At 40.7% G+C, this 20,742-nt stretch overlaps 1 protein-coding gene across 2 annotated transcripts in view; it reads left to right on the forward strand.

Annotated features, from left to right (window-relative positions):
- The window catches only part of DMD (dystrophin), a 1,188,090-nt gene that overhangs the window by 563,167 nt on the left and 604,181 nt on the right, over window positions 1–20,742 (forward strand). For both annotated transcript variants that reach the window (XM_081951523.1, XM_081951524.1), the window contains exons 42-43: window positions 2,655–2,827; window positions 20,112–20,262. In XM_081951523.1, the coding sequence (XP_081807649.1) occupies window positions 2,655–2,827; window positions 20,112–20,262 (324 nt within the window). The remainder of the gene's footprint in view (window positions 1–2,654; window positions 2,828–20,111; window positions 20,263–20,742) is intronic.

A 20,742-nucleotide genomic window follows, 5' to 3' on the forward strand; every position in this document is an offset into this window, starting at 1 on the left:
TGCGAGTGTGGCTTCTCGGAGCAGTACACCCCCCCTGATCACGTGCTCTGGGGATCCCCCCCAAAAAAGACAGTGAAGAACCCCAGCCTGGTGCGTCCCCACCCATCAAAACTTTTCACCACCATTTCGGTGGGCATGGCATGGTGAGGTGGGGTCATGTGATGTCACGTTGGCCATGCCCACTCAGTCGCAGGCCCCCCCTATCTAGCCACACCCACCATACCAGTAGTAAAAAAATTGAAACCCACCCCTGATGCACATGTATGGACACATATCCATATCCAACAGTATCTAAATGTATTCAAATATTACAAAGATGAAGTCACATCAACCAACCATATTCACTTGTTACATCCTAACATTTCCTAGAAGATTCTGTTTCAAAGACCTATTTTTACAACAGAATCACATTCTGTTTTTTTTTAAACAACCATGTGGATCCTATATTTTATGACTACTTTGTGCACAATAAATGAAATATTTTTTTCCACAAAACTGAACAATTTTAACCTATGAAGAAATAATTTTGAGGAAAAAGAAAATCACTCAGGGCATTCCCTTGACAGAGACAACAGCAAATCAGAATGTTAGAAGTCTCTCCATTCTAAACTCTCTGCTCATTTCTGATGACATGACTTAAAGTGATGATCTGCAGCTTGTCCCAGTGCTGCACAGAGATGCAGAGCACAATGGTAGAACAGTAAGGCAGTAACACAGACATGCAATATTTTACTCCTTTAAACATTTTTCACAGATGAATGAAAAAGAATTCCAGAATCCCTGTTCTTCCTGCTTTCCCTATCGTGTTTATCTGCAGTTATTGTGTTTTTCCCTTTTTTGTTTTTTTTATACATCATTAAAAACCAGGTTTTCTCAGTCAAAAAGAATGATACTTTTCATGGATAACTAGCATAAAATACAAATTATGAATTATGAATTTAAGAGAAGATTCCTTTGAAAATGAAACTGAGGAGAAAAGAATTGCCTTTCATCTTTGTTCTTCTTCCATCTCTCTGACCCCATGGTGTCTTCTCCCCCTCCCCTCCTCTTTCTTTATCATGATAGTTATATAGGTAACAAGTTTGATGGTAGTTACTCATTAATCACTGTAGTCATTGCCCAGCAAGAATGCCTTTTTAATTTTAAATATACTGGATTTATAATGTTATAATTCATAGTTCTAGCATATATTCAAGACTGTGGTTTGACAAAGGATTTTTCTTTTTCATTTATGAATACTAGAAGCTCTGCTTCTTACTTTTATGGTATTTGAATAAAAAGCTGAAAGATGATTATAAATTTAGTATTCATCCAGGACAATGTTTTCCTAAGTGCATTTGCATTTTTACCAAAGAAATGCAAATATGGGTTCTACCAAGTAAGGCAAAGAAACAATGAAGAAACCTTTATATAAATGAGAGCTAGTGGCTCTATTTCTTTTTCAGGAATAAGTGCAATCTTTCAACCTATGGAAATGAAATAACTTTCCAATTTAATGTTTGAGGATAAAAATATTTGATTGATACTTGATAAACAAACAGTAGAAGAACTGAACATGTCGAAAATGTTCTTAACTATCAAATAAAGTGAATACTATATAGTGATGGGAAATTCTTGGTTTTTGAGAAATAATAAGGATTTTGTTCCCAATGATTTCCTAATCTACTAATGGGCTTCCCTAAACTTTCATATCTTTATATTCACAATGAAAATAAAATGCATTTGATAAAACCTGGTTTCATTTGGGATCTTTGCTGCCAAGAAACAGATGATTATCAAATGATGTTGACTTCAATGGATATATTCTCTACAATTAGGAAAAAATGTGCAAGTGAAAGTGAGGTTAAAAATAGACAGTTGTAGCATTGACCCAATTCTTGCTTTTATAATATCTTATATTACTTCAGTGCAATTTTGTTACATAGGACCAAACATTTCCTGTTAATATTAAATGACAATTTGTTAATTACTTATTAAATCAATAAAAATAAAAATAAAATTCAGATGTTTAAAATACTCCACAAGTACCATAAAGGTAAAGGTTCCCCTCACACATATGTGCTAGTCATTCCTGACTCTAGAGAGAGGTGTTCATCTCCATTTCAAAGCCGAAGAGCCAGTGCTGTTCAAAGACGTCTCCATGGTCATGTGGCTGGCATGACTAAATGCCGAAGGCACACGGAAAGCTATTACCTTCCCACCAAAGGTGGTTCCTATTTTTCTACTTGCATTTTTACATGCTTTCCAACTGCTAAGAACATGTAACGGGAGCTCACTCCATTATGCAGCACTAGGGATTCGAACCGCTGAACTGCTGACCTTCTGATAAACACTCTTAGCCACTGAGCCACCACATCCCAATGCAAGTACCATACAAACTTGAAATATCAGTCCTTCTGACTCTTAGATAATGAACACTAAAAAGAACAAAATCCTCCCTTTCATTTCTGGATTGTTTTTCTTTCTTAATGCAAGATCCTCCCAAATGCCAAAGACAATTTAATTCTTTTCATTTCTCTCTCTCCTCTTTTAACATGGATTGATTTTGTTCAAACTATAGAAGTGTTATAGAAGTAGAAATTTATTTAATAATTCAACATCTATATATCTCTTATAAGGTTCTTTCTTGTTCTCCTCCACCTCTTGAATTGTAGAAAATTAAGGACACCAAAAGGAGATATTCAAATCAAATTGAAATCATTCAGAACAAGAAGCCTGCAGTTCTGAAAAGTGCCACACCTGGTGAAGCTATGAAAATTGATGAAAAGCTGACTCAGCTTACTTCCCAGTGGGAAAAACTTAATAAAATATATTGGGATCGATGGGCGTAAGTAATTTCTTTATTTTGGTTTGTTACCCATTATAAGCTTCATTACATCTGACTTACAATGTATGATTAAATTTTATCTTTGTGAAATAGCTTGTTGATTCCAGATTGAATATGTCTTAATATTTGGACATTGATAGTGGAAGAGTTAATAGATTCATAGAATTTTCTGACAAAATAATTGTCAAAAAATTATATTTAAATTGCTGCAGTTAAGATAAATATAGATATGACTACAGATAAAAATCGAGTAATTATTTCCCTGACTTTTAAGTAGAGTGTTTGGAATCACGATAGACTGATTTTACCCATGCAAATCATCTTTTTATTGATATTCTTACTAGGTATGTATAAATATTATTATTTAATTATATATGAAAAATTATAAGGTTCTTCACTGTTAGCTAAGCCAATTCTGTGCTGAATCCATGTCCCTCCTATGTTGTGAAAGTGGCCAAAGAGATGTTCTGTGGTTGAGTCCGTGCTATAATGTGAGGGAAAAACTTGGTCTCCAAGCTTAAAAGAAGCAGTGGTACAGTCTCTTCTCAATAGGCCATCCTTGGACACAGTAGCTTTAGACAACTACCAATCTGTCTCCAACCTTCCCTTTTAGAGAAGTAGTCAAACTGCAGGTGTAAAGAAGTCTGGAGTTAGTGAATTATTTAGACTTGTTTCAATCAAGTTTCAAGCCAGGATTTAGTATGGAGGCAACCTATCTTTATAGATGACTTGTGTTCAACTAGGATGGAGTTCATGTACCCATACTTATACTCTTGATCTCTCAATGGCTTTCAGTATTGTTGAACATGGCATCCTTCTAAACTGATTCAGGCATTGGGAATGGGGTACTGTTTGATTGTGTATCTTTCCTTCCTTCAGGGCTGGTTCTAGTCAGTGTTGGTTGTTGCAGTAAGAATACGCTAACTCTTACACTAACACTAACCCTAATTTTAACCCTAAACTCCTTCTTTGTGAGTGCTACAAGGCTTTACTTCTCTCATTCAGCATGTATACGAAAGCTGAAGTCATCCATCAGGTTGGGGGTAAAATATCATTAGTGTACTGATAATATCCAGTATATATTTGATCCCAGGCCAGTCAAGTGAGGCTATTGAGATCCTGCCCCAGTGTGTGAAGGCTATGTGGGCCTGTATGGGGAGGAATTGTCTTAACTTTATTTTTGAGGAAATTCTATATTTGGCCTTGGATGGGAATTACACTTCTCATTTGTACATTACAAATTCATTTCAGCTTGTACAATCTCAGGAACTAGACAGGGTCCTCTGAAATATGCACATGTAGTCCTCAACCTACAACCACAATAGAGCCCAAAACTTCTGTGGCTAAGACAATTGCTAAGTGAATTTTGCCCCATTTTATGACCTCTCTTGCCAAAGTTGTTAAATGAATCATTGCAGTTGTTAAATTAGTAACACAGTTTATTTATTATTTATTTATTATTTTATTAGACTTATAAGCCGCTCCCTCTCCTCGAAGGGACTCGGGGCGGCGTACAATAAAAAACATATCACATGTTGCACGGAGGAGGTATAAAAAACTCACAACAACAATTATTACAATTCATAAAATAACACAGTAATAATAGAGTTAAAAACATTAAAATACCCTAAAATTTAAAATTGCCAGGGGGATTAGAAGATAGAGCTATAGTTGAGCCAGGCCGGCTAGTTGGAACAGGTGGGTCTTGAGTTTCTTGCGGAAGGAGCGGAGATCAGTAGTAGTCCTAATGTCGGGGGGGAGGTCATTCCAGAGGGCTGGGCCCATCACAGAGAAGGCCCTACTCCTGGGCGCCGCCCTCTGGCACTGCTTAGTGGACGGCACCCGGGGGAGTCCCTCTCTGTGAGAGCGAATTGGTCGCAGGGATGTATGGGGCAGGATGCGATCCCGCAAGTAACTAGGTCCTGTGCCATGGAGCGCTTTAAAGATGGTGATCAGCACCTTGAAACGCACCTGGTAGACCACAGGGAGCCAGTGCAGCTCGCGCAGGAGAGGTGTTATATGGGAGTATCTCGTACTCCCCATAATTGCCCGCGCGGACACATCCTGGACCAGCTGTAGTCTTCGGGTGCATCCCAAGGTGAGCCCCATGTAGAGAGCGTTGCAGTAGTCCAGACGGGACGTCACCAGCGCATGAGCCCCCCTCGCCACTGCTGCCACATGGTCGTCCATAGACAGCCGGGCATCTAGGAGAATGCCCAAATTGCGCGCCCGCTCCACGGGGGCCAGTTGCTTGCCTCCAATGGCCAGCGATGGAATCCACTGGTTGAACCAGGGGGCCGGTAGCCACAGCCACTCCATCTTGGAGGGGTTGAGCTTAAGTCTGTTGCCTCCCATCCAGACCCGTACGACTTCCAAGCACCGGGACAACACTTCGACGGCCTCGTTGGGGTGGTTCGGGGTGGAGATGTACAGCTGCGTATCGTCAGCGTACAGATGGTATCCCACCCCAAAACCACGAATGATCTCACCCAGCGGCTTCATATATGTGTTGAACGGGAGAGGCGAGAGGACCAACCCCTGCGGCACCCCACAAGTGAACGGCCTCAGGGTCGACCTCTGCTCCCCTGCCAACACACATTGCGTCCTCGGAGAGGTAGGAGCAGAACCACCGCAAAACGGTGCCCCTTACCCTCAGCCCCTCCAGCCAGTGCAATAAGATACCATGGTCGATGGTATCAAAAGCCGCTGAGAGGTCTAATAGGACCAGGATAGAGGAACAACCCCTATCCCTGGCCCTCTAGAGATTATCTACCAACGCGACCAAGGCCGTCTCTGTGCTGTGTCCGGGTCGGAAGCCGGACTGACGCGGGTCTAGATAATCAGTTTCCTCCAGGTGACGTGGGAACTGTTGGGCCACCACACTCTCTACAACCTTCGCTAAAAAGGGAAGGTTGGAGACGGGACGATAATTAGCTAGCTCAGTTGGGTCCAGAGAAGGCCCCTTGAGTAAGGGCCTCACAACCGCCTCTTTCAAGGCGGCTGGTAAGGACCCCTCACTCAATGAAGCGTTCACTAGTCCCAAGAGCCAGCCTCGTGTGACCTCCCAGGATGCCAGTACAAGCCAGGAGGGACACGGGTCCAATAAACATGTGGTGGCTCGCAGTCGCCCACGCAGCCTGTCCAAATCATCGGTGGCAACAGAGTCAAACTCCTCCCATAATGGTCTCTCAAGACTCGCCTCGGACGTCCCCCCTAGCCCACTGAGGGGGACCCATTCCCTCCAGATTTGAGCGATTTTATCCTGCAGTTATTCCCCAAATTCCTCTGCCCTGCCCTGCAAGGGGGCTTCCCGCAGCCTCTGTGACAGAAGGGAGCGGGTCACCCGAAACAGGGCGGCAGGGCGGTTGTCTGCGGACGCAATAAGAGCGGCACAATGTCGACGTTTGGCCACTCTTAAAGCCACAAGGTATGTCCTTAAGTAGGTTCTTACCTGTGTTCTTACCAGTTGTTAAATTAATCTGAATTCCCATTGACTTTGTTTGTTGGAAGGTCAGAAAGGGGGATCACATGATCCTGACACACTGCAAACATCATAACTATGAGTCAGTTGCCAAACATCTAAATCTTGATCACAAGACCATGAAGATGCTGTAATGGTCATAAGTTTGAATAATGATCATAAGTCACTTTTGTCAGTGCCATTGTAACTTTGCAAGCAAATAGTTTTTTCCCTGTCAAATTCATTCATAGATATACATTCTTATAACTGTTATTTAACATTTATCTATTCATCATTAACCTCTATACTCATTTTACACACACACACACACACACACATGTGTGTGTATGTGTGTGTTGTATTTGTGCTGATAAATAAATAAAGGGAGACTAGTATAGATCTATTTCAAACTATTTAGCTCTCATCAGCTAGCCATACCCTTACTGGGATTTCAACCTGGGCTGTATTACATATTAGGCAGATTTATTAGCCACTAAGCCACAGGCTCTCCTCCTTATCAGCTGAGCCAGGGAAATAGGTATGTATTTGTGTTACAACCCCTGGTATGCCCAAATATGGGAGGGAGCTCACTACTCCCCCTTTCTGTCCTTCGGCTCATTACAGAAGACCATCCAGGCAGGAAACCATATTTTTATTTTTAATGTTGCCTTTGCTATGTTTGTGTTCAAGCTATTTAGCTCTCATCAGCTAGCCATACCAATAATTTCCCTTGCTCAGCTGATAAGGAGGAGAGCCTGTGGCTTAGTGGCTAATAAATCTGCCTAATAAGTAATACAGCCCAGGTTCAAATCCCAGTAAGGGTATGGCTAGCTGATGAGAGCTAAATAGCTTGAAATAGATCTATACTAGTCTCCCTTTATTTATTTATCAGCACAAAAACAAAAGAAGATAGAGGAGGAATACAGGAGACTGGAAATAGAATTACAAAGAAACCTACAAAATGTTAAAATTAAAAACTTAATGGACCTAGAAAAACATAAATTGAATTTAATGGAAAACAAAGAAGTAGCAAATAAAGTAAAAGCCATGAGACAATTTTTTTTGAAAACACGAATAAACCACTATGATGGTTGGCATACAAGATGAAAAAAGAGAAAGAAAAAAGTTCATAAATCAATTATTAGACCAAGAAGGAAATGTTTGTTATCAAAAAGAAGAAAAGGAAAAAATAGTAGAAAAATATTATAAGGAACTATAACAGCAAGACGCAGTGGCAGAGGAAAAGATAAAACAGTCTCTAGAGAAGGCGGAAATACCTAAGATTCCAGAAATTTTTTAAAGGTACTAGAAGATAGAATAACAATGAGTAACAATGAAGTAACAGAAGCAATAAAAAGAGAAAAAAGGGGAAAACACCAGGTCCAGATGGACTACCAACGGAATTCTATAAAACATTACAAGATGTGCTAAGTAACGTCATGCTAGAAGTATTCAATGAGCTGTTACTGAAAGCAAAAATACCGGATTCTTGGTCGGAGGCCTATATAACTCTTATCCCAAAAGAAGAAAGTTACAAAGATGTATTAGATGACCAAGGAAATTTAAAAACCAAGAACTAAAATACCAAAGAACTGATATAGATTGGTGGCCATATTTACAAATTCAGTCAAGATATAAAAAAGATGTAGAAAAGTATGGTTTTTACAGGTAACAAGAACTCGACAAAATATTACAGTGGACGGAGAAAAAAATGATAACAAAAGCATATAATTATTTTTTGAGATATAAGATGGAAGAAGAAACGGTTAAAGAAACTGTGATAGTTGGGCAAAAAGTTTTGGATGCAACATTGAATTAGAGTACTGGGAAAAATTGTGTGGGAAAAATTATAAACAATATAAGTATAAACAATATTGTCAATGTATAAAGAAAATTTATATAAAATGTTTTATCGTTGGCATCTGCCCCCAGCAAGAATAGCAAAAATGTTCCCAAAAAGTCCAGCGGAATGCTGGAAATGTAAACAGAAGCAAGGAACATATTTCCACATGTGGTGGACATACTCAGAAGCAAAGAAATTTTGGACAAAGATAAAAATTAGTAAACAACAATTAGATTTAAAACCAGAATTATTTTTAAGAGGAAATTACTTTAAAAAACACAACACATCATGTTACAAATAATAACAGTGGCCAGAATCATATAGGCACAAAACTGGGGAAATGATAGCAATCTCTCTGATGGAATGATGATAAAAAAGTGCTAGATTGTGTGGAGATGGATAGGCTAATAATGGAAATAAAAGAAAGAGTAACTTACATCTCCCTTATGTTCTCCAGCTAAAAAAAATTCTTCATGTAAATATATTCATATGTTAACATTGTATTTAATTACATACATACTTATACTTATTATTATAACTTATAATAATAAGTATATTCCATACCATTATACTATAATAATAAGTATATACTTATTATTTATAACCAAGTAATCATTCAGTGAAAGGGCTTCTGACAAGCTTCCCCCCATCCCCACCACACCACAGATTGCAGCATAGAGATTCCCCCAGGTGAGAACCTCCCTAAACTGCAGATTTACTCGATGACTCCATGTGAACTGGAGACCCCATGTCAACTTCATGGTTAAAAACTTAAAGAGGAGGTTCATTCAACCAGCTAGGCCACAGAGGTCTTATTCCACTTATGTGTGAACTATAAAAACCTGAATGACCTGGTGACATTTCCTGGAGGGGGTGAAACACCCTTTTGAAGTATGGACTGATCATAAAAACCTGGAAGCGTTGAAGACCCCACATAAGGTGTCACCTAAACAGGTATGCTGGGCACAGCATTTCCACCGTTTCAACTTTACCCTAAAATACATCCCTGGAGGGAGAAAAAGCTGCCCCCAATGGTCATTAGGACCAGGGCCAGTGGATTTAGATGTGACCACGGACTTGATGAACAAACTTAAGGAAAGACTCGTGTCCAATGACTGGTTCAAAGAACATTCTGATGAATGCACCATGAAAGATGGCCTGGCTTGGGTAGGAGCTAAGCTGTATGTTCCTGCCAGCCTGAAAACTGTTGTCCTTCAACGGGCCCATGACTTGAGAATGGTGGGTCATTTTGGATTTGTGAAAACTTTGCATTTGATTAAGAGGCAGTTTTGGTGGCCTTCCCTGAAAAAAGACATTGAGTCCTATATAGCCAGTTGTCCTGTTTGTGCAGCCGCAAAGAGACCACCAGGAAAACCCCAAGGATTCTTTCAAAGTGTTGCCCGACCTGGGGCCCCATGGAAGGAAATATCGATGGATTTTATTGTCGAACTACCTGAAAGTCTTGGAAATACCCTGATTTGGGTGATCACCAATCTGTTCTCCAAACAGGTCCACTTTGTACCTTGTTCCGAGATCCCATCAGCAAAGTCATTAGCTAAATTGTTCATTTTATATGTGTATAGGTTACATGGAGTTCCGGAACACATTATTTCAGGCAGAGGGGTCCAATTCACCTCCCTCTTTTGGAAAGAGTTCCTGAAATTAATAGGCTCTGCCCAGGGACTAAACTCCACCCACCAACTGCAGACTAATGGGGCTTGTGAAAGGTCTAACTCAGTTCTGGAGCAGTACCTTAAGTGTTATGTCAATTATCAACAGGATAATTGGGCTGACTTTTTGCCACATGCAGAGGTGGCGTACAACAATTCAGTACATAGCAGTACCGGAATGACCTCTTTTAAAGTTGTGTTTGGCCAGGATTTTGTGCCCATTCCTGAATTGCCTCAAGAGAAGCCACAGATTTTGTCCTTGTCCAAGAGGAGTAATCAACTTCAACAGTTTTGATCGATGACCTGCAAGGCCTTGGATGCAGCTCATCAAGCACACAAAAAACAAGCTGACAAAAAATGGGCCAAGCCAAAAGAGTACCAGGTTGGGGATAGGGTATTTTTGTCCACTACATTTCTGCAAACCACCCAGAAATTGAAGAAATTGGGTCTGAAATATATGGGTCCATTTTCCATTTTCAAAATTATAAATCCTGTATCAGTGAGATTCGAATTGCTGAAGGCCCTTAGAAGGATTTATCCTGTGTTTCATGTAAACTTACTGAAACCAGAACACACTTCTGCCATGTGTCCACCCCAACCCTCACCCTTTGTTCCCCTCCTGACTGAAGGAGAGCAACATAAAGCCCCCCCCAAATACCCATAACAATAAGAAAGTTACAATAAAAAAAATCTCTGGTGAGAAAACGAAACTGGTTATGTTGCTAACTTTATTTATTTATTTATTTATTTATTTTATTTGATTTCTAGACCGCCCCCTCTCCCCGAAGCGGTTTAAAAACTGCTACAAAGCCTTATGCCACCAGATAAAGGCAGAATGCACCAATTACCATTGCAAACAGGAGGAAGAGTTGTTAAACTCGAAATCCACCCAAGACTTCTATAGTTTCGTAAACACCAAATTTAAAGAATCAAAAACTATCCTACCCATAAAAGGGCCTAATGGGGAAGACTGTAATGATGAAGCTGTTAAGGCCAACCCCTTCAACATGTTCTTCAGTTCAGTCTTTGTTGACAGCAATGGCTGCTGCCCTTCATTTCCTAGTTGTACAAATTGTAACGATTTACTACACAATGATTTTACAGTAGATAATGTTGAAACAGCACTTTGCAAACTAAAGCCAACTCTGTCTATTGGCCCTGATGGATTACCTGCCTACTTCTTGAAAAAGCTTGCCACTGCCCTAGCAGACCTACTATGCACAATCTATGAGGTATCTTTCAGAACAAGCTACTTGCCTGATTTATAGTCATTAACCATGGTGTCATATCTATTTCTAAAAAGGGAGACCCTAGTCTAGTAGAAAATTACAGACCAATCTCACTGTGTTGCGTCACCTGTAAAGTCATGGAATTAATTATAAATCAATCCATCACTGTCCACTAAGAAACAAACAACCTGCTTTCTAACAAGCAGTTCCATTTCAGGAAAAAAAATTGGCCTGTAATCTGCAATTCTTATACTGCAGAAACATTTGGACCACACATCTTGACCAGGGTAAAACAATAGATGCAATTTACATAGACTTCTGCAAAGCATTTGATTCAGTGGTGCACAACAAACTACTGTTGAAATTAAACCCTTACGGCATCTCTGGATCCCTGCACAAGTGTATAGCTGTGTTCCTGTCAAACAGGCAACCAATAGTCAAATAGGGAGGGCCCTATCAAATTCGGCACCTGTTAAGAGCAGTGTCCTCCAAGGCAGCATTTTTTAGGACCTGCACTATTTTTGCTTTACATCAATGACCTGTGTGATCATTTTAAAAGCAGCTGCATCCTCTTTGCTGATGACATAAAATTATTTAACACCACTGACAATGCTGCTGACCTTAACTATGTGTCAGAATGGTCGCGCAATTAGCAACTCCAAATTTCAACTAATAAATGCTCTGTCCTACACATTGGCAATAAAAATCAGAATATCAAATACAAGTTGGGCAGAAACAACCTCATAGATGACCCTCACTCTGTCAAGGACCTAGGAGTACTAATTCAAATGATCTAAGCCCCAGAGCTCACTGTAACAGCATTGCCAAAAAGGCATTAAAATTGTTAATCTAATTTTGTGAAGCTTCTTCTCTGGCAGCATTGTATTGCTAACTAGGGCATAAAAAACCTTTGCCAGACCAATTCTTGAATACAGCTCATCCGCTTGGAACCCACAATATATATAGGAAATTAACATGATTTAGCGGGTACAGAAGTATTTCACGAGAAGAGTACTCCACTCCTCTACTCACAATAGAATTTCCTATGCCACCAGGCTTGAAAGTTTGGGTTTAAACAATCTGGAACTGTGCCAGCTGCAATCCAATCTAAGCATAATATGCAAAATTGCTGCTACAACATCTTGCTGGTCAATGACTTCTTCAGCTTCAACCACAATAATATATGGGCAAACTATTGATACAAACCAGTGGTGGGATATGACTGGTATGCCCCGGTATGGGTGTACTGATGCCTGCTGGGAGCACCAGGTACCATTCCAATACAGTGCTCCAGAGGGCCCTCCCGCCCACCCCCTCTCCTTACCATTATTTGAGCCGATCGGGCATTTGTGCACACGCACGGAGCATACAGCACCTGCGCAACACTCCACCGAGCAACTGGAGAGTCGCGGGCGGTTGGTACACATGCATGTGTTCCCAGCCCTGTTGCAGCATACCGATTGCAACAGGATCCGGAACCCACCACTGATACAAACTCAAGGTAAACCACTTCAAACTCGATTGCAGAAAATACAACTTCAGCAACAGAGTGGTCAACACCTGGAATGTTCTACCCGACTTTGTTGTTACAGCCTCAAACCCTCACAGCTTCAATCTCAAACTGTCTGCCATAGACCTCACCCCATTCCTAAGAGGTCCGTAAAGGGGACATGCGTAAGCACACCAGCGTGCCGACTGTCCCTGTCTTACTGTCCTCATTTATCTGTATTTACTTCCTTTGTTCATGTTTATGTTCATACCTATACTTATTATCGTGTACATGTTTGACAAACAAACAAATAATAATAAATAATAAAGAAAAATTAGACAAGACCTGGCTCAAAAACAGTAACTGTGAGAGGGACCTTGGAGTCCTAGTGTTTGATGACTTGAATATGAGGCAGCAGTGTGCAGCAGAAGCCAAAAAAAGCTAATATAATCCTGGTTGTATAAACAGAGGCATAGAATCAAGATCACATGAAGTAATAGTACCACTTTATAAAACCGTAGTAAGACCACACCTGGAATACTGCAGCCAATTTTGCTGACTATACCACAACAAAGATGTTGAGACTTTGGAAAAAGTTCAGAGAAGAGCAACTAAGATGGTCAAAGACCTGGAGACTAAAACATATGAAGAACTAAAGCAGGATTTGGTTTTGGCTAATCTAGAGAAAAGAAGGATTAGGGGTGACACAATAGTAGTATTCCAGTATTTGAGGGGCTGCCATAAAGAAGACAGGGTCAAATTATTATCCAAAGCACCAGAGGCAGGATAAGAAACAAGGGTTGGAAACTGATCAAAGAGAGAAGCAAATTGGAATTAAGGAGAAACTTCCTAACAGTGAGGACAATTAACCAGTAGAACTGCTTGCCAACCAAAATTGTGGGCACTCTATCATTGGAAGTTTTTAAGAAGAAGCTACACCAGGGGTGTCAAACTCAAGGCCCAGGGGCTGGATCTGGCCCATGGGGTGCTTAGAACTGGCCCACAGGGCTGCCCTGGAAACAGCAAATGACCAGCCTGTGGTGCCTCTGCCAGTGAAAATGGAGTGCATACCACCCCACCTCGAGTTCAATTTTTGCTTGTAGAGGGTTGCAGGAGGCCATCCCGGCCTAAGCACTGTTTTTGCCTGTAGAGGACTAGCAAAACTAAAACTTAAAAGAAAACAAAAGGGGAAATGTTTCCCCTTTTGCATTTGAGCATGCAAGAAAGGACAGGAAAGGCGAAAGGGAAAGAGGAAAGACAAAGAAAAAGATGAGAATAGAGCAACAAAGGAAAAATAAGGAAAGAGGGGGAGGAAAAAGAAAGGAGAATCAAGAGGGAGGGAGGGAGGGAGGGAGGGAAGGAAGGAAGGAAGGAAGGAAGATTATAATGAGAGGGAGGGAGGGTCTGAGGGAAGTCCTGCCTTAGCACTTGGCCACCACAGGTGCCCCCAACATGAGTGACATTAAGCTGGCCATGCCCACCATGGCCATACCCACCTTGGCCCCAACTACCCTGGTCATGCCTACCTCAGCCCCCGAGGTCAAACACAACCCTGATGCGGCCCTCAATGAATTTGAGTTTGATACCCCTGGTCTTGACAGTCACATATCTGAAATAGTATAGGTCCATGATGGTGAACCTATGGCATACAGAGCCCTCTCTGCAGGCATGCAAGCTGTTGCCCCAGCTCAGCTCCACCATGCATGCACACATGTCTCCTGCTGGCCAGCTGGTTTTTGGGTCTCTGCAGCACATGTGGGGGACGCACGCATGTGGGAGATGTGTGTTCATGTGGGGGGGCACATGCAGGGGTTGCCCGTGCACATGTGGGGGTCATACGCACATGCACAAGGAGTCACACAAGTCACATGCATGTGCAGGGGTGGGGAACGTGCAGGGACAGGTTTTTATTTTTATTTTATTTAAATATTTTCTTGCATAGGAAACTACTGCAAAATCTTTTCAAGGAAGGTATATATTCAGAAACATGCATCACAATAATTTCCCTGCCTCATGAGCTTCAACTACTCTACCTATAACAGCAACAACAAGAAACATAATAAATATGGAAGGAGGAGCCAATGTCGCGATGATACAGATGTGCGGTCTCGATGCTCCGAGACCGCAGCTGACACTTTTGCCACTGGGTAGTCCAATCGGACCTAAACCATCCCACAGAGATGGTGAACAGGAAGAATACGTCTTGCTGATCTCAGGGACATTGCAAAGTCCCTGATCGATTCAAGAGAAGTTCTTCAAGTCGGCTACAAAAAATCCAGCCATTAGGCTGATGAAGTCGGGGCGACTCCAAAACAGAAAGATACGGAAAGAGAAAATGTTTCCAGCTGGTGAGGAATTCTTACCGTTTTAAAAGAGACTACCTATAAAAAACTTAAAGTTAATTTAAATTTGAGAACAGAAGAAATAAGAAGCAGAATTAAGCTTTGAATGGTTTTGGACAGTGGGTTATCTCACTTTTTAAATATTAAGTTCATGGATGGAATTTATGCAAGCCTTTTAAAACGAATGGATTAAGTTTTCTTGTTCTATTTTTTTCTTTTATTATTATTTTTTGTAACCTATGGACTAAAATTCTCCTTCTTCATTACTGTGTGTGTTTTTCTCCTTTTCTTCTCTAACTCATTCAAGACCTTATTGTGAATGTATGCTTAATCTTGTAAAAACCTTCCAAGTCAGAGCAGCAGTGTTTGTCAGCTGGAGATAATGGCACAATTTCAACAGCAGAAAGAAACTTTAAGCCTGCAAAAGATATTGTTAGAAATTCAGAAATTATCAAACACATTTGAGAGGATGGAGAAGAAGTTGGAAAACCTAGAGCATCTAACAGTAAAATTTGATGAAGAAGTTGGAGATGTTTATCAAGTGGAAAAAGTGGAGGTTAGAGTCCTAAAAACCGAAGAGAAAAAGGACCATAAAAAAATTAAATCCGCTGATATCTAAGGTGATTGGTTTGTGTCTGGAAATGGAAAGAGTGGAACACTGAAAGAGGAATTAAATGGAGGGGAACTCTACCCCAGATGGCAAGATACAGAAGAAAAAACAAAAAAAATATGGATTTAAAGAGAGAAATTTTATTAGCAACATCATTGATAACACTACTAACAATTAAAGATAAGCTGATTAAGGAAACAGAAGAAGGGCATCGAAATTACATGAGAGACTTAATAAGCAATGAGTTGCTAAGAGTCCATACAAATTTGACTAAGGAGATGATTAGAGGACTGATACCATAAATGGCAGAAGACATGAGACTGTTTTGCTACTGGAAAGGTTGATAGATGGAAGAGTATAACTTAAAACTAGTTAAACTTAGTGAAATTTGGTGACAATAGATATAGTTAAATAAATAATTGATAATGATAATGATGTACACATATGTATTGTTATGATAAGTAATAATTGGATATGAATATTGAATGGTCTTTTTGGTTATATATAAAAGCTAATAAAAAAGAATTAAGTTAAATTTTGTTAAGTTAAAATACTTGAGTTAATATGAATTATGGTTGATGACTGTGGAAGAGATGCACGAAAGTCTTTTGTAACCAACTGGTACACTTTCTACAGTACGTAAAGAAGGAGGATTCTTTGTGTTGTGTTTGTTTTGAAAATTAAAAATAAAGTAAAATTTTTATTTTAAAAAAGGAAACATAATAAATATATGCATTGAATCAATGAAAAAACTGCTGATGTGCCACTAATTTTAAAACAAACGTATAAATCAGTGCATGTTAACATTGGGTCTTTGACTGATGAAGGTAAAGATTTCCCCTGTTCAGTCAAGTTTGATTTTAGGGGGTGGTGCTCATCTCTGTTTCTTAGCCGAGAGAGCCAGTGTTTACTGAAGATATTTCTGTGGTCATGTGGCCAGCATGACTATATGCCAAAGCAATGCTGTTACCTTCCCACTGAAGATGTACCTATTTTTCTACTTACATTTGCATGTTTTTGAACTGCTAAGTTGGCAGGAGCTGAGACAAGTAACAGGAGCTCACCCTGTCACATGACACTTGGATCTTGAACCTAGGCCAGTGATGGCACCAAGTGGCTGAACCAGAACATGCATGCATGTGTGTGCACCACAGCACCATAAACCCAATGACCAGCTGGCCAGCATGGTCATGCCTGTTTTTAGCTGTTTTGGGGGCCGTTTTCTGGGCTGTTTTCAGGCTGTTTTTTGGGCTGTTTTCAGACCATTTTTGTGATGGTCTTTGCTGGTGCAAGCTGGTCTTCATGGGCACCTGAGCACTGGAAAATGGTTTGAAAACAGCTTGGAAAATGGCCCAGTTTGGGGGCATTTTTGTCCCTCCGGCACCCACGAAGACCAGCTGGCCAGCGTGCATGTGCGTTCCAGAAACCAGAATAGCAGCTGGTGATGGTGCACATGTCCACAGAGAGAGCTCTTATAACTGTGTAATGACAGCCTGTAGACTTGTATTGTGTCTAGTGCTATTTGTAGGAGATGATGCAGGAACTGGGCATGTCTAGTTTAATGAAAAGAAGGACTAGGGGAGACATGATAGCAGTGTTCCAATATCTCAGGGGATGCCACAAAGAAGAGGGTATCAAGCTATTCTCCAAAGCACCTGAGGATAGGACAAGAAGCAATGGGTGGAAAATAATCAAGGAGACAAGCAACTTAGAACTAAGGAGAAATTTCCTGACAGTTAGAACAATTAATCAGTGGAACAACTTGCCCCCAGAAGTTGTGAATGCTCCAATACTGGAAGTTTTTAAGAAGATGTTGAATAACCATTTGTCTGAAGAGGTGTAGGGTTTCCTGCTTAAGCAGGTGGTTAGACTAGATGACCTCCAATATCGTCTATCTTTCTATGAGATCTAATTCCTTAAATCTGTTTGTCACCTTTACTGTATATTTTTCAGGGATATAATTTAATTCATATCTCAGTAGCCTAGTGCTTTTCCCTACTTTCTTCAATTTAAGCCTAAATTTTGCAATGAGAGGTTCATGATCTGAGCCACAGTTAGCTCCTGGTCTTGTTTTTAATGACTGTACAGAGCTTCTCCATCTTTGGCTGCAGAGTATATAGTTAATCTGATTTCTGTGTTGACTGTCTGATGATATCCATGTGTAAACTCATCTCTTGGGTTGTTTGAAAAGAGTGTTTGCTATGACCATCTTATTCTCTTGACAAAATTCTATCAGCCTGTGCTCTGCTTCATTTTGTACTCCAAGGCCAAACTTGCCTGTTATTCCGGTTATCTTTTGGCTTCCTACTTTAGTATTCCATTTCCCCATGATGATAAGGACATTGTTTTTTGGTGTTGATTTCATAAGGTGCTGTAGGGCTTCATAGAACCCCTATTCCAGCGATGGCGAACCTTTTTTGGCTCGCGTGCCACAAGTGGGGGGAGTGCAGGGGGGTCGTGTCCGGGTGTGCCGCATCCATAATGCAACACGCGATCCCCCCAGTGTGCATGCGCGCACAACACGTGACCCCCCCCATTTTTACATGCTTTTTTCGCCCTCCCCAGGCTCCAGAGGCTTTATAGGAGTAAACCGGCTCGGAGGGTCGTTTGAAGCGCTCCGAAGGCATCAGGGAAGCCTCCGGACGGTCCCTGAAGCCTTCGGAACGCTTAAAATGACCCTCCGAGCCGGTTTAGTCGGAGGGTGGTTTTCAGCGCTCCGAAGGCATCAGGGAAGCCTCCGGACGATCCCTGAAGCCTTCGGAACGCTTAAAACGACCCTCCGAGCAACCCAGAAGTCACTTCCGGTTTGCTTGGAGGGTGGTTTTAAGCATTTCGAAGGCTTCAGGGAAGCCTCCAGACGGTCCCTGAAGCCTCCGGGGGGGGAGGCTCTTTTTGCCCTCCCCAGGCTCCTATAAAGCCTCTGGAGCCTGGGGAAGGTGAAAAATAGCTTTTAAAAAGGTGAACTCAGCTGGCCAGCATGCGCATGCCCGCTGGCCAGCTAACAGGGCAGCGCCTTGCATGCCCTGACAAATGGCTCCGCGTGCCACTTGTGGCACGCGTGCCATAGGTTCGCCATCACTGCCCTATTCAATTTCATCCTCTTCAGCACCAGTGGTTGGGCCATAGACTTGGATTACTGTGCTGTTGAGTGGTTTGCCTTGGATTCTAACTGAGATCTTTCTGTCATTTTATGGATTGTATCCCAGTATTGCTTTTCCTACTCTTTTATTGACTATGAAGGCTACTCCATTTCTTCTGAGGGATTCTTGCCCACAATAATGTACCTGATGGTCATTTGAATTAAATTCACCCATTCCTGTCCATTTTAGTTTGCTGATTCCTAAGAGGTCGATGTTCAGTCTTGTCATCTCTTGTTTGACCATGTCACACAGCTGAGCATCCTTTCAACTTTGGCCCAGGCACTTCATTCTTTCTGGCGCTACTAGTACTAGCCCTCTGCTCTTCCCAAGTAACATATTGGACACTTTCCAACCTGAGGGGCTCATCTTCCAGCATCATATATTTTTGCCTTTTGGTACTATCCATGGGGTTTTCATGCCAAAGATACTGGAGTGGCTTTCCATTTCCTTCTCCAGTGGATCATGTTTTATCAGAGCTCTCTACTATGACCTGTCCATCTTGGGTGGCCCTGCATGGCATAGCTCATAGCTTCATTGAACTACGCAAGCTCCTTCATCATGACAAGGCAGTAATCCATGAAGGGGCAATTTAGGGTTACAGCCATCCTAATTCTGGGTTATGCAACCTATGGTCAACAAGAAATTGAAAACAAACCCGTTTCAGTAACTAAGATCAACTTAAACTTATGCATATCTGCATAAAAATGATTGGGAGAAGGATAACTAATAGGGATCTAAGCTGACCAGGAATTAATTTATCATATTTTATAATTTACTAGATTATATAGTATTGCTTTTGTACAAATACACAATGTATGGAATTAGCTGACTGTGAGAACAGTCCAGCTAGATCAGAAGCATTAGACTAAATATCTGCTTTACATGACATTTTTAACATGGCCAAGCTTTTTGTCAGTGAGGTGGAACTACATGGGCCCAATAGGTAATTGTTATGCTTTAGTTTTGAATACATTTCTTTGAACAGAAATACGTATTAGGGTGATGTGGACTGGAATCTCTATTAAAAATGAGGAGAAATTATGTTTGTTTCCTTATTATTATTTTTTTAATTTTTATTACATAGACAAATGTTTAAAAAATCACTGCATGATTCTTGTAGAGAGAGATGAAAATTGTTCACATTTTAATTTTATAAATATAAAATTTAAATAAAAGATGTACACAGAATAGCAGGAAAATGTATACATTTTTGTATCTGTTGAAACATAAATATCATCTATTTATTTTATGGCACTCGTTTAGCTCTAATTTTTGTGACATCATTTTCCAACACCAGATTTAACAAACTTTCTTTATTTTTTTTCCAATTTTTAAATAAAAAGTAACAGTGAGGTTGTTGTTGTTGTTGTTGTTGTTGTTATTATTATTATTATTATTATTATTATTATTATTATTATTACTAATAATATACTTTTTTGATTTTTTTGGAATGCTGCTTGCAATATGCTAATTTCCTAATAGCATTTGCTTTTTTCTACAGAAAATTTGACAAATCATTGGAAAAATGGAGAAATTTCCACCATGATATGAAGAATTTTAACCTCTGGCTTACTGAAATAGAACAAACTTTAGCTAAAATAAGAATAGAAACAGATGATCCAAATGTTTCTAAAAGCAAGCAATACATCCAGGTATGATTGCTTATTTTTTATTGTACAAATGCTGATATCTACATATGTACTCTTTAATGTGTATAGATATAAATCTGTGTGTGTGTGTGTGTGTATGTATGTATGTATGTATGTATGTATGTATGTATGTATGTATGTATGTATAGACAGTGACGTGCGGTGAGGTTTATGGCTGGTGAGGCTGGTGACGTCATCAGGAAGGCGGGGAATGGGACCACGTGTGCTGGAGGCTGAGGCTGCCTCAGTCTCCAGCACACGTGATCCCATTCCCCGCCTTCCTGAGTGTGCTCTGCCGGTTCGGGCTCCGCGATCCCCAACAGCAGCTGCTTTTCAGTGCTTTTCTGTGCATCTGGCGTTTAGGACATCCGGCTATCTACCTAAACACCAGACGCACAGAAAAGCACTGAAAAGCACTTTGCCTCCAAGCCACTTCGTCTTGATGACAGCGCAGCCGGATGGAGATAACCAGATTGGCGCCGA

This window comes from Natrix helvetica (assembly GCF_964273705.1).
Source record: "Natrix helvetica genome assembly, chromosome: 4".
Classification (NCBI taxonomy): domain Eukaryota; kingdom Metazoa; phylum Chordata; class Lepidosauria; order Squamata; family Natricidae; genus Natrix; species Natrix helvetica.